This window comes from Rhipicephalus microplus, chromosome 2 (genome assembly GCF_043290135.1).
Source record: "Rhipicephalus microplus isolate Deutch F79 chromosome 2, USDA_Rmic, whole genome shotgun sequence".
Lineage (NCBI taxonomy): Eukaryota > Metazoa > Arthropoda > Arachnida > Ixodida > Ixodidae > Rhipicephalus > Rhipicephalus microplus.
The window spans coordinates 132,300,751-132,314,993 of NC_134701.1; the positions used below are offsets into that span (position 1 = coordinate 132,300,751).

Genomic DNA, 14,243 nt, shown 5'->3' on the forward strand with positions numbered 1-14,243 from the left:
ATTTTTGGATATCAAGGGAGCGTATGATAGCGTGGTTCAAGAGGAATTGTGGGGAATTCTGGACACACTAGGCATGGAACATGTAGTCACTAATCTTTTAAAGGGTATCTATAAAGGTAACAAGGTAGTTATAAAGTGGGAAAAACAGGTATCCAAGCCTGCAGATGTAAAACGGGGGCTTAGGCAGGGGTGCCCCCTGTCACCCTTATTATTCATGATGTACCTACAAGGATTAGAAGCAAAACTAGAGGGAAGTGGGCTGGGCTTCAACCTCTCTTTAGTCAAACAAGGAAAACTTATTGATCAGGCACTACCAGCATTAATGTACGCAGATGATATAGTGCTAATGGCCAACAACAAGGAAGATTTGCAGAGATTGATGGACATCTGCGGTAATGAGGGAGATAGGTTAGATTTTAGATTCAGTAAGGAAAAATCAGCAGTCATGATTTTCAATGACAACGAAGGTAGTGAGCTTAGAATACAGGAGGTCACGCTAGAGATTACACATAAATACAAATATCTGGGCGTATGGATAAGTAATGGGACCGAGTATCTGAGGGAACACGAAATATACGTGACGACCAAAGGTAACAGGAATGCAGCAGTCATGAAAATTAGGGCCCTGTGGAATTACAATAGGTATGATGTTGTGAGAGGAATATGGAAAGGGGTCATGGTTCCTGGGCTGACGTTCGGCAATGCGGTCTTGTGCATGAGATCAGAAGTTCAAGCAAGATTAGAAATTAAGCAACGTGGAATAGGTAGGCTTGCTTTAGGAGCTCACGGGAATACACCAAATCAGGGAGTACAAGGTGATATGGGATGGACATCATTTGAGGGCAGGGAAGCTAGCAGCAAGATAAAATTTGAGAAACGATTGAGAGAAATGGGGGAAGAGCGTTGGGCTAGGAAGGTTTTCAGCTACTTATACTTAAAGAATGTTGATACGAAATGGAGGAAGCGAACCAGGAAGTTGACTGGTAAATACTTAGAAAACAGCAGGTGGCCAAACCAAAAAGAACTGTCGGTTAAGAAGAAAGTGAAGGAAACTGAGACTGACATGTGGAGAATGGGCATGATTAAGAAGTCCGCACTAGAGACCTATCGAACCTTTAAGCAGGAAATTGCCAGGGAAAGGATCTATGATAATACTCGGGGTAGTTCTCTACTGTTTGAGGCCCGGACGGGAGTACTGCGAACCAAGACATATCGGGCCAAATACGAAGGGGTAGACACAGTATGCAGTGCGTGTGGAGAGGAAGAAGAAACTGCCGAACACTTGATAATGTTCTGTAAAGGGCTTCACCCTATAGTTCAGGATGATGGCGCTGCGTTTTTCAAAGCACTGGGGTTTAGGGACCGGGAGGGCAAAATAGACTTTAAGCGGGTAGACTTAACTAGAAGGAGGTTATCTGATTGGTGGCTAAAGTCGAGGCACGAGTGAAAATTAAACTCTTCACTGCAAAGTACGAATCCTCAAACTCACTTTTTAAGAAAAAAAAATAAATATAGTTTTTGGTTCATTAGGTATTACGGCTTGGTGGCGCTAGCCACCGCCCGATCTAAAGGGTACAGCCATATCCATCCATCCATCCATCCAGCGCTGCTTTTTCGGCAAGCTGGGGAGGCAGCAAGCCGGAGCAGACGCTTTGCGTTGAAATTGCAGTGGTGGTTTCATGGCTTAGCACGCGATTGCCTTGTTATCCTGCGTTTTCCATGCAGACTGTAAATAAAGCGTGTGAATTTGAACGAAATGTATGCGAGCTCTCTGCCTTGTTGAGATTTTGTGTCCTCCTGCCGTGCCGCCTCTTCATAGATTGGCCGTCCGCGCGTTACCAATGCTACTTTTTAAATTGCGGTAATTAAGGGGTGGCTAACCGGGGGCTCCCAGCGGTACGACTGTTCAACACAAAAAATCACATATTTCTCTTCTCATCCGCGACCCGCATTCCCTCCCGTAGGCTGCTGTCGCGACTTTGTTGTCATGTGCAGAATCGCAGTGCCAGCGGCAGGCTCAATTTCGCAGCCGCAACAAAGAAGCAGATCGTCGGCCCTTTTCAGCGAAGCGAGTGCGTCAGTTTCGGTGCTGACATAGTGCTCTTCCACATTTATGCCGTGGCAGTAAGTACTGCAAAGGTACCCATCTGCAGCACCTACTTCCTTGCTTGACGAAAACACTACGTGTTTCAACACGCACACATCACCCGGCACTGTATTGTAGTGCCATGCGAAGCACAATGCTTCTGGGTTACTGGGCAAGCAAATTTTGCTGCAAAATGCCGACGGCGGCGTTATGCTGTGAAACGGGTGCGGCGCCTGTGCTGTTTCCTCGCCAGCGGCAGCATCGTCACAGGCCTGGGAAGTCGTGGGTTCATTCGGCGCTTTACGCTTAGCAGGCGGAGCTGTGCAATCAGCAATATTCCTCTCTTTTCTTTTTCGAGGCACTGGTTTAGTCAGGTAAGCGGGGCCATCCGGGAAAATGGTAGGAACGGCGTCCGGCGTTAGCGATGGTCGTTCACGGTCGAATTGGACGTCCTCGCCGTTGATGACATGCTTGAAAGTTCTTTGGATGTAGCGATCATCAAAATGACGAGAACACACTACACAAGTTTCGTCTAGAACTTTGTCACCTCTTTTGATGTTTCGCGCCCATTCTTTAAGACGAACAGGGTCTGCCGGAGCCCTGAACAGAGACACCTTCTCCTTGAAAGACTTGTACCCGCCTTTGCACAAAGGCACAAAGCACGTTCTTCCTTTTTTTCAGGCATAGTCACACACAATCGCTGCACGAGAATTCACGGCACATATTCGAAACGTAGCGAGAACACGCTTCACCACACAGACAAGTCGCCACCCGACACAACGTTGAAAGGCCCGGCCGGCACGCAAACTGACGCGCCAGTTGCAAGTAGCGCCCCCTAACGCTGAATCCAAATCAATTTCCCAGTCGCCGATGGGGAAGGCGCCTGTTCATGACACTAGGGGAACATTCTAGGCACTCTACCGCAACGGTGCCGCATGGTCAATTGTTGCCAGCGGCTTGTTTGTTATTACATGCTACAGCGGCGTAAATTGACCTATTAAAAACTTTGCAGAACACAGTTTGATATTGCATGCTAGAGCGGCGTATATTGACTAATTAAAATCTTTGTAGAACACACTTTTTCAAATGAATATTTTGCAATACCAGTTTCGATACCCAAGCTGTTTAATTACGCATGTTTCATTAGGTGAAAAGCGTAATTTGAAAGTTTTCTACCGAAAGAGAAGCAACGAGGCCAGAACATGCAATAATTGTACAAGTCCATTAAGTGAACGTGCAGAGAAAATGTTTGCGTATCAGATATGGATCAACTTGGTGCGCAAAAGACTCGAGAAATCATGTCAAGTGCTCAGTGCATGCATTGCTTTTGTCATCCTCAACACGTCCTTGAAACGACCTTTTCTGCACAAAACATATTGTACCCAGAAAGCACAAAAAATTTGGGGACCCTAAAGCTTCGCCTATAGGAGTTGAACGTGATAGCGACAAGCTGTTCCTAATGCGTACTTCAAACAATTGGTGCATGAAACATCTTCGAATTTGCTATGCACCCACTACGCGACCTTAAGAGAATAGGCGCGGTAGCGTGTGTGCCTTTTGTCGTGGGGTACCAGCTTTCCACCACGGAGCCATTATGACAATCACATATTCTGACGCCCGTTGGCACTGCACGCTTGTACCATGCGTTATTATACTGCACTATTTCATGTTGCATTGTGAAGCATGTATAGCGAACGAGTGTGTTTGTGAAAAAGTGAAAAGAACTTTCACTGCATTTTCACGCAGAGAAAGTTCCTCTCACTTTTCTCACAAGCAGAGGCGTGGTGGTGTGCCTTCGTAGCGCACAGTATATAGTGCCAATCCAGAAAGCGATGTTCTGAAGCGTGTCATAAATATGTATGTAGCTCCAGGAGCCAAGTCTTTTTTCTTCAGATTGCTTACTAGATGCAAGAAAAGAAGAACGTATGTGCACTATTTTATATATAGGAATCCCGAAACCATTGAGCACGTATCCTTAGAATGCTGGGAAGGCGTGTTTTTTTCTGTGGATGTTATGAGAAAAACGCCAAAGAAAGACTTTCCCCTAGACCCACGAGGAATTCGTTTCCTAACTGCGGAAAGTGAAGAAGGTGTCCCGTTTGACGCTGTCATGCCTAAAGGTTTGCAATGCATATGGAAGGCAAACATATAAATCAATCATATATATCAAATATAAGTTATCACATATAAATTAATCAAACAATCCCCACTTCGACCCAAACAACCCTGGTTTGGTCCCCACTTTGCTCCAGGACTTTCTATTATTGATTTATTTTATTCACATCCTTCACAATTTTTTGGTCACACATAAGAGAATGATTTTTCACTCACAACCAACGACGCCGACGAAGCAATTTCTGCAAAACGACATATTAAATGCTATCGCGTTAAAAGATGTACGACCCGGAGCCAATGCATTGCTTTTGTCATCGCCAAAATGACCTTGGAATGACTTTTTTTCGGGATAAATTGTTCTCAGAAAACACTTGAGACGACGTTTCCGATTCGTGTTGTCCTCAGTAAGTACTAAGGTCAGCAATAAGTGTGCGAAGACCATTCAGGATGACCTCAGGACATCGAGTGTTGTCCGCGACAGTCGGCTTTGCTGTGTCTGAAGCGTCTACGACAGGTGCAACATGGCTGGCACCTTGCACTCCCGGCGGACATGACCACTGCCTTGGCAGCGCAAGGACTGTATGGGCCGAGAAGGCAACACCGCTATGGTCAGCTCCTTGTCCACGCGGATATGCGTGGTCGTCAATTTTAAGGCTGCTCTTCAACTCAAGCAGGACTGTCCTTGTGATGTAGCACTTCTCTACCATGCCCTGAACACGCCACGGCTCAGGGCTGACTTCTACCATCTGGCCAAATGCTGCCAGTGAAGCCCGAACATCCTCGTCACCCACCCCGTGCAGCAGCCAATGCAGCCGAAGCTTCACCTGAAGGTAGGTGCAGCGTAATGACGATGACGCAGCGCCACCCATTCACCTGGAGCTCTTTCAAGAAGAGCAGGCGTTTCGTGGGTACCGCCTCGTTGAATATCACCGTCCACAAGTGGTTAATCTGATGCGCACAGACTCACCACATCAGGCAGCAGGCCTTTAGGCGTCAGCGAATCCCGTTAATAATCCACTCTGTAAGCCCTGGCTTTTACATTTACATGTATAAAAGCATGGTGTTATCAACAAGCTTTCCTTTTGGTAGAGGAGGCAAAATAAGCTGGCATTTTTTATGTTCCGTGTTCCTGCTTTCATGACCCACACTAGCCATTCGACCACTCTCACACTCTGTGCCTGCCCCAATAAAGAGATGCACTGATTTATGCGTATAGGGACGCAAAAAAGGTGTTTGTAAGAACTTGGATTTGAACCCACGCCAACATATGTGCACCAGATGCCTCGTTCAACCCGTATCACTGGGTAAGGTTTTTTTTCTTGAGTCGGGCGCCTTAGACCACTCGGCAATTCTGACACGATATTTCCACCCCAATAAATGGCGAAAAGAATTTTGTGCGGATAGAGGGGTAAAAAAGAATGTTTGTCAAAAGTTGGATTCGAACCCACGCCCACATACGTGGATCAGTATCCTTGTTTAGCCCGTATCACTGGGCAAGGTTTTTTCTTGAGTCTGGCGCCTCAGACCATACTGCCATTCTGACACAATGTTTCCACCCCAATAAAATGAGACACTGATTTCGTGCGGGCATAGGAAAAAAAAAAATGTTTGTCAGAAGTGGGATTCCAAACCACGCCCACATATGTGGACCAGAAGCCTCGTTCAACCCGTATCACTGGGCAAGGTTTTCCCTTGAGTCTGGCGCCTTACCTTTGTGACATGATGTTTCCGCCCCAATAAAAAGAGGCATGGATTTCTTCGGGTAGTGAAGGCAAAAATATTTGTCAGAAGGGTGATTCGAACGCACGTCCACATACGTGGACCAGAAGCCTCGTTCGACCCCTATCACGGGGCAAGGTTTTCTTCTGAACTTCATCTGGCTCCTTAGACAATTTCGCCACTCTCACACTTTTTTTTTGTTTATTGCCGGTCTTTGGCCATTATAAAATATGCATATTCGCAGAAAACAGAAAGCACAATCAAGAACTCTGCTAAAAGATCACTTAATGACACCATACCGGATGTATTAAATGTTTTAGAGACAATAATATTTCAACAAGTGGCAAACACTGTGGGGTGCATTCCTGCAACGTCTGTACCTCCACAAAACTCGTTTGCATTCTTTAAAGCTCTGGGTAGGCACTCTTGCATCTACATCGAAGTGTCTTACAGCCATTCTCAATTTCCAGATAGGCGGAGAGCTATAACAACGAATGTAAGGCGTACTGTTGTCACTTTATATTGGCAAGATGCTTATCCCGGGCATCTAGCGTAAAATCTTTTTGATCGTGCGCTGAAGCATATCCCATAGGAATGCCGTGACCGAACACTACAGGAATACATGTTCAATGGTCCTTTTCTTTCTGCATACAGTGTGCTACAGGGAACAAAAGACAAAAAACATTTCCACTTTCCAATACATGACTGTCAGTGTACCAATGTGTAATTTAAACAAATTATTAAGACCAGGAGGTAATGGCATAGTCTTTAGGCGCTTTAATACGTTGTGATCGTGGCTTACTCGGTAAAGAGACCGATACAAAGGCATGGGCAGCACCACATTTCAAAGATCCTTGTACTGTTTTTTGTGGTTGACTTAACCGAAGTATTCGACAGAAAACCGCGCTGACAGAAACTTAAAGGAGAGCACAACTTCGTGAAGAAAGCCATAAAGTGCGCAAAAACGGATTTCGCACGTCCCTCGGCAAAAGAAATAGATCGAGGACTTGTCTGAAAAACAGATGAGTCAAGCCAAGCCATTCATTACGTACTCCAAAAAAAATAAATTTTTACGACTTGGCCTCTCCCATGACGACGCCTTTACGAACACTTCCAACACATGGTGATATCTTCGGAGTTTAGCCCTTGAACAAAGTAAGACTAAAAGAATACACCCAATCTTACTCACTAAGAATATATTTCATATTGTGACTTTTGAAAACATCGTCCAATTCCTGTCGTTAAACTTATTTACTCTCCCCCGCAGTGCATCCCCCTCGCTCCTGCAGAATTAATCACTGTCTCTGTAGCATTCAAAGAGAGCACCCAAGTATTTCACCTGGTTCGTAACAAAAGACGTGTTCACAAAAGTGTCACTTGTTTCAGACCAATCGCCGTGCCAAAAGCCAAGGCATTAGCTACCGCTGGCAGCGCAGAAACTTTTCACGCCTTTTACTGCCTACGGTAAAATGTGTCTGAAGCAGTGCAGAACATAGCAATATCGTCCGCATAAGCCTTCAGTCGGACATCTACTCCGAGCAGGTTAAACCCGCGGATGCAGTCTCTCTCTGTGACACTCAAGCAAAAAGTATCTGTGTATAAAGAAAACAATAGCGGCGAGAGAGGGCAACCCTGACAGACCGAACGCTGCGCTTGGATGAGCTGTACCACCTTTTAATATTCATTAGCTGCGTTGAGTAGTTGCGATATGTTATTTATTTACTTATTATTTATTTATTCATTCATTTACTTATCTATTTATTCGAAATACCTTACAGGCCCCAAAGAGCACTGTGTGAGGGGAGCATCAAAAGAAAAGATACATGGATTTGCACAACTTACATATAAACATTAGGGCTACGTTGTCTGTTCGGTTGATTTATTAGAAGCACATTGCTGATACATGAAGGCAGTGGTTATGTTTTTGGGGGTGAGGGCAGCGTTCCTTCGGCGCATGCGCTGCTGCTCGGCGCTCTGGCGGTGGAATCTCGTGTGGCCGAAACCGAAACTCGAGCACAACACTGAACCCGAAACTCACGAACATGGCACATCTCTCCCTACTATGTCAGAGGGACCGCTGATCTTCATAATGGTCGGGTGGACGGTGACGTCTCGGAGGCCGCTGTGGTGGTCCTTGTAGAGCGTCATCGGATGGGAGTGGCGCTTGCGTGGCACAGCACTCGGGAGCGCCGGCAGTCGACGCGTCTTGCTAATTATCAGCCTGGCTGTCTGGGAGGAAAAACGGAAGCAGTGAAGATCATCAGGGACTTCCCGGTGACTCTGTTGCAGAAGTGTTGCTATCCGTAGCTTGTTGGCTCGTGGTCTGAATATGGTTTTTGTGACGTCGCACGACACCTCTGTCCGTGCTGGCCGACCAACACCGACGACCTAGCTGTTTGGTGATGGTTCCTTTCATCCATGCCGGGTCACCTAAGAAGTTGTTCTCGTAGACGATTTGCTTTTTGCGAATGCGCTGTTCGTCCTTTCCTTCTTCGTCTGTGATCTGTGAGGTTGAGGGCTTCAGATATGTCAATGCGGTCAGAAGTTCATGACCAAACATCATCATGGCGGGTGTTTTCTTTGTGCCCACATGCGTTGCCTTGTGCTGCTTTAGAAGAAAACGCAAAAGTCAGTAGGCGATAGGGACGTCTTTCTCTTTCACAAGCGCTTGCTTGAGTTCGAAGACCATGCGTTCAACTTCACCATTCGTGGCAGGGTGGTACGGAGCGCTCGTGACATGTTTTTCTCCGTTTCGTTGAAAAAATTCTGCCGTTTCGACCAAGCCGGAAGACGGCCCGTTGTCAGTGACTGTTTTTTTGCGGTGCACTGATGGTCACAAAAAGATTTCTGCATTTATTCATTAGGAGTTTTGACTGAATGCTCATCCATTGCCGTACTTCAAGCCATTTGCGGAATGAGTCAACGGCAAGCAAGAACATGCTGCCCTCAGCGGGTCCTGCAAAATCCACTTGGATTGTTTCCCATGGTTGTACTGCTCTTGGCCATTCTGGAAGGGGTGCCTTCGCAGATGCCCTTCGGTTTTCCTGGCATGGTCCGCATTATTGGGCAGTCTTTTCTATGTCTTTGCTGAGGCTGGGCCACCAAAGGTACCCTCTAGCGTAGGCCTTCATAGGAACAATGCCCCTGTGCCCTGAGTGAATAACTTTAAAGCCGCGGTGCGAGCCGCGATCGGAATCACTATATACTCGTGAGCCCCTGAGTAAGCATCCTTGGAGCGTCGACAGCTCGGGTGCTAGTTTGACATTTTGACATAAGGTCGGAAGACATCGCCTTTCATTGCACGTAGCTTTCCTGGCTGGGCTGCCTGAATAACTGCTGCGAGAGTTTTGTCTTCGCGCGATTTCTCTGCAATGCGCTTGGGCGAAAGTTTGGGGCCAATCGCACATTATAGCATCAGAATATTGCCGGGCGGGGATGGCTCATCGTCATCTCCTTGCAGGGGCAGCCGGCTCAATGCATCTTCGTTCTGGTTTCGACTGCCTTTTCTGTAAACGAGCTCGTAGTCGTAAGCAGACAGCTTCTGACACCATCTGGTCATTCGTGGTGACAAGACCTGCGGGAGCGGCCTTTTCGGCCTGAGGATGCTTAGTATAGCGGCTGGTCATCAGTTGTGATAGTCACATGTCTTCCAGTTATATACTTTAAAAAGCATCAACACCGAATATCACGGCAAGTACCTCCCGGTCTACTTGGGCATACTTCCGTTCTGACTTCCCGAGTGTTCGTGACGCGAAAGCAATAGGTGCTTCTGCTCCTTTTTCATCCACCTGCAATAAAACAGCGCCGGCACCATATAGTGACGCGTCGCATGATAGGAGAATGGGTTTGCACTTGTCATAGTGAGCAAGCACTGTGCTGTCGCGAATGAGTTTTTTCAACTCTTCGAGTGCCTTTTGGTGCTCTTTCTCCCATATCCACTGGGTTTCTTTGTAAAAGCGTGTAGAATGGCGAGGCTACTGTCGCTCTGTCCTTGAGAAAGCGGTCGTAGACAGCAAAAAAGCCTAAATATGCTTGGAGCTCAACTCTAGTTTTCTATAGTCTGCAATAATGGGCCTGCTCTTGCCAGCCCACAGTATCTGACCTGGCTGACAAAGAATAGAATCCGCCGAATGTTGGTTCCTCCGTATCAGTCTGCTTGAAACGGGGCAGGAGAGCGGGTGGTGCAGACGATTAAGGACAAACTTAGAAAGAGCCAGGAGGGAGAATTCCGTACGCAGGTCGCCTGCATACTTTTTCAGTATCAGACCACACCTGATGAAGTCACCGGCCGTGCCCCCTGCGAGCTTTTGCTGGGAGAGAAGGTGAAGACACCGTTGGACATTCTGCACCCAGACCTTCGGTCCACGGCGCTTCTCACACAGCTGAAACAGAAGCGGGCTGCTGACAAAGGGTGCCGTCCTGGGCCATTGCCCGAGCCTGGAACGCCAGTATTCGCCAGGAATTTTCGTTCTGGCCCACGTTGGTCTGCTGGACAAGTGGTCTCACCTGCAGGCTCCTCCTCCCTGCTCGTACGAATGCAGGATGGAACCACATGGCACCGACATGCTATGTTAGGGCTAACCGTGGGACCGAGCTTGCATCCGCGGCAGCACCAGTTGCGGCCAGTGAGACAACTGTTTCGGAAGGAACAGGTGCCTCCAGCTGTGCGCCAGTAGTTGGGTCACCGGCATGTTCAGTGCAATGCCTGCCAACCACGGCAGAATCTCAGGAGGAACCGAGAGCGGGGCATGTGCGTCGTAATCATATGACGGAAATGGAATTCAGTGATAAGGCCAGCGACGTAGACGAAGATAACGACCACGCTTTATTCAGTAACTTCCGTCATAGAGTATAAAATAAAAATTAAGAGTGGTCACTCTGGCCAATATCGGCGGCGATACGCAGCGTCACGCCGGCCATAAGATGGCAACACATTACTCACTGCTCTCAAGGAAACACGCGTGCTAGTTAGCTACTACACTACAGTACGTTTTCTAGTGCATTACACGTCTAGATGGTTTTGTGGGTGTGATTGCGGCTTTGTTATCTGTCTATCGTCTCGCGTACTCCTTGTCGGGCAGGAACTTGAATGAATCGGATGCTTGTCGGGCGCTATAGAGAAGTGCACATGGCGTCGACGCGACGGCGACGTTGTCACTCTCCATGGTCATGAGCAATAAGGGTAATCAAGAAGCACGAACATCTACAGACAAAAGCGATTAAAGATGTGTTAGAACGTGTACCTCAAGTTCTTCGCTTGTTTTTCTGCCCCTCAGCTTGGCTGCTGCTATAGGAACGAACGCCATCAATACTTCGTTAAGTACATATTGTGTTCGTAATTGAAGACTTAAACTAACATCTCTTGCATTGTGCTGTTCGGCACAGAGAGCTTTTTAGGAGCGAAGCTCATTGAGGCGTGGGTCGTGCGTCTCCTGTATGTAGTAGCCACACAGAACACCTACCACTTTAGAGAACGGAAACTGTACCTTTGGGCTGTTGTATCAAAATAACATGCAAATACGTAGCGGCGGCGTACTAAACTGCAATACCGCGAGGCGAGATGGCGCTGGTAGTACAACCATCATCAATACACAGACGCATTTTTTGCTGCAGGTGGGGTGCCCATGGCTGGTTCGCGCTGCTCGCTTCCTCTGTTTCTTTTTTTTTTCGTTGCTAAATCGCGCTTCGCGTCTGTAAGTATTGCCAGGTGACCTATAGCTGGCTTCGAGTGGCAAAAAAAAAACCGTGAATCAAATAAGGTTTGCATCGTTTATTGCGAGTGTCGAACCCGGTACAATCAATGTATACGGTCGGGTGCGATCGGAACAAGTCACTCATACATATCGAAAGCTTTCAACCCATGTGTAAAGACTCTTGAAATCTAACAAGCATATGCATATAACTGAATATCGAGAACGCTGAATGAACGTCGCTCTTATTGTGTTGCGGCGCTCGAGTTTAATAGCGTGGCTTCAGAGCAAGGGTCCGATTCTGCCGTCAGATGCGGCGCTTGCCTGTAGTGTTGATCTTGAAGTGAAGTGAATGCATGATGTGAAATCGGGAAGGAAACTTGCACATTGCCGATAGATAGCTCGCGCAGTGGGAGCAATGTAGTTTTGCTAACTTTGTTAAATAAGCAATTGCGGATGCGTGCACTTCTGAATTTTTTTCGCTCTGCAATGCTACATTGAGTACTTCACATTTGTGCTATGTCACGTCGTGTCGACAGGGTAGGCACTAGTTTTGATTCTCAGCCGTGAGCCCATATCATAGGTAATATGTATTTAGGTGATGGGCCTAAAATATTTCAGGCTTGCTACATTTATTGTTAGAGTTAAGTTACACAATTACTACAGCAAGAATTTCTCGTCGCAGGTAATGAGTGGTCTGCTGAGTATACAGCGAACACGCATGCTAAAGGAACACTTATGAGGTGTGTGCTTACAGATCGAAAAAGCCCAATTCTAAGAAAATAAGCTTTAGGCATGCATTGTACAGTTTTGTTGTTTGTACAACTTTGTTAGTGCTCTTACAGTACAATATCTGCTCAGCTCTGAGCACAGTCTCTTTTTTGCATAGACATATCGATAGAATTTGAGCACTCTCTTGCAAGCAAGCACTCATGAAATCAATTGGTGGTACATGATGTGAATCTGTCCAAATATGGATCAATAAAGGACACATTTATTACACTCTAGGTATTGTGCTTACTTTTTCAGTATAGAACTTGAGCACTCTCTTGCAAGCAAGCACTCATGAAATCAATTGGTGGTACATGATGTGAATCTGTCCAAATATGGATCAATAAAGGACACATTTATTACACTCTAGGTATTGTGCTTACTTTTTCAGTATGCTTGTGCTTGAAAGCTGTAGTTGTTCTCTCCCTGCTACTTTTAGAGGTTAGGACTTGAAATACGTACTATCTTGCAGTGTGGCTGTGGATAAGTCATGATCATGTATGTTTCAACTACCTGTGCGATTTCCTAGATTTTTTTTCATGACCGTCGTGCACAGAATTTCGCTTTGTAATGGAAGACACTATAGTTATGACAACTTAATTTAAACAGAAGCAGATGTGCTCAAAGAGATCTGGGGCGTTTCTTTGATATATGAAAAAAAACAGTACCACATGCGATGAACACAATCTTGCTCTTCACGACAGCATTCATGTCTTTGAGAAAGCTGTGCTGCAAGTGCTCATCACCTTTATGATTTATTATTTTAGGAGCCCATGGAGCATATGAGCAAAGCTAAAGCAATTGAGTGCAGCCTTATGAACTTTGGTGCATCTTTTTGTAAACTTGTATGAGCCAAACACAGTTAAGACAAAACAGTTCTGGGTGTTGTTCGTAAACTGTCACAAGGCACAACTAAATGTCGGAAAGCCTGTTAATGCCCCTCACTGCGGGGGTGTTCATTTTTAAATTATTAATTTCTGACGATTCACATGCCAACTATGAAGTGATCGTGAGTCGTACAGTAGTGGGAAAATTTAGATTAATTCTGGATTCCAGGGGTTGAAACCAATGACAGTGTAGCCTCACAGGAGACAAGACTGCTTGTCGAAACATTTGCGCTGACACCTTATCTTAACAAATTTTTCATATTTGCGAGCGTCCATCTTTTAAGGGTCAGTTTAGTTCAAATGCATCAATCGGAACTGGTTCACAGCTGTGCACGAGAAGTTCAGGACTTGTGCAGCACGAGTTCAGCAGTGCCGCATCACAAGTGAATGACAAGGTGCCGACACGGTGGAATCCTTATTTGTACTCGCTTAATTTAATGAGGTGCAAACATCTTGGCAAAACACGGTGCATTTGTAGAGGTGGGTACAGTAGACCTACGTCTAATGCTATGTTGTTTGTTAAGCTGTGGGTGCATTTGCACAAAACCAGCGCCGTCAGAGCAGAAGGTACAGGGAAGTGATGAACTAGTTTTGGTGCTGTAGCTCTCCTGCGCTTTTTGAAATGAATGGCACGATTTAGAAGATGCCATTGCTGCGCCACTGAAACGAATGGCGAGGTGCAGCACGTTGTAAAATGGATCATGTGGTGCAGGCGAATCGAAAAAACCCTTAAGCACAAAAGGGTCTTAGCGTTTCACCCCCATCGAAATATGGCCACTGTGGCTGGGATCAAACATCGTGTTGTTAGGCTCAGCAGTGCCCCACAATCTTCAGATGTTTGAACACATTCAGATGTTTGAACGTGCTTGCAGAGTGGATATTCGGGGGTAGTCATCCTGTCGTTGCATGGCAGTCTGGAAAAACAAGTAACATCACCAGATATCAATGCATGAAATTTTCCAAAGTAAACAAATA

General features: G+C 46.2%; 1 protein-coding gene across 1 annotated transcript; it reads left to right on the top strand.

The window, feature by feature from the left end:
- Positions 1–4,955: 4,955 nt before the first annotated feature.
- Positions 4,956–10,596, top strand: LOC119183331 (uncharacterized). Its single transcript, XM_037433654.1, has 2 exons — positions 4,956–5,031; positions 10,091–10,596. The coding sequence occupies exons 1-2, from the start codon at positions 4,956–4,958 to the stop codon at positions 10,594–10,596; spliced, it is 582 nt and encodes a 193-aa protein (XP_037289551.1).
- Positions 10,597–14,243: the final 3,647 nt, after the last annotated feature.

Excerpts from the sequence above, each read along its gene's own strand:
- LOC119183331 (XM_037433654.1), top strand. The coding sequence starts at position 4,956 with ATGCTGCCAGTGAAGCCCGAACATCCTCGTCACCCACCCCGTGCAGCA. Across the intron at positions 5,032-10,090 it reads AGCCGAAGCTTCACCTGAAG|GAGAGCGGGTGGTGCAGACG; the intron begins GTAGGTGCAGCG and ends GAAACGGGGCAG.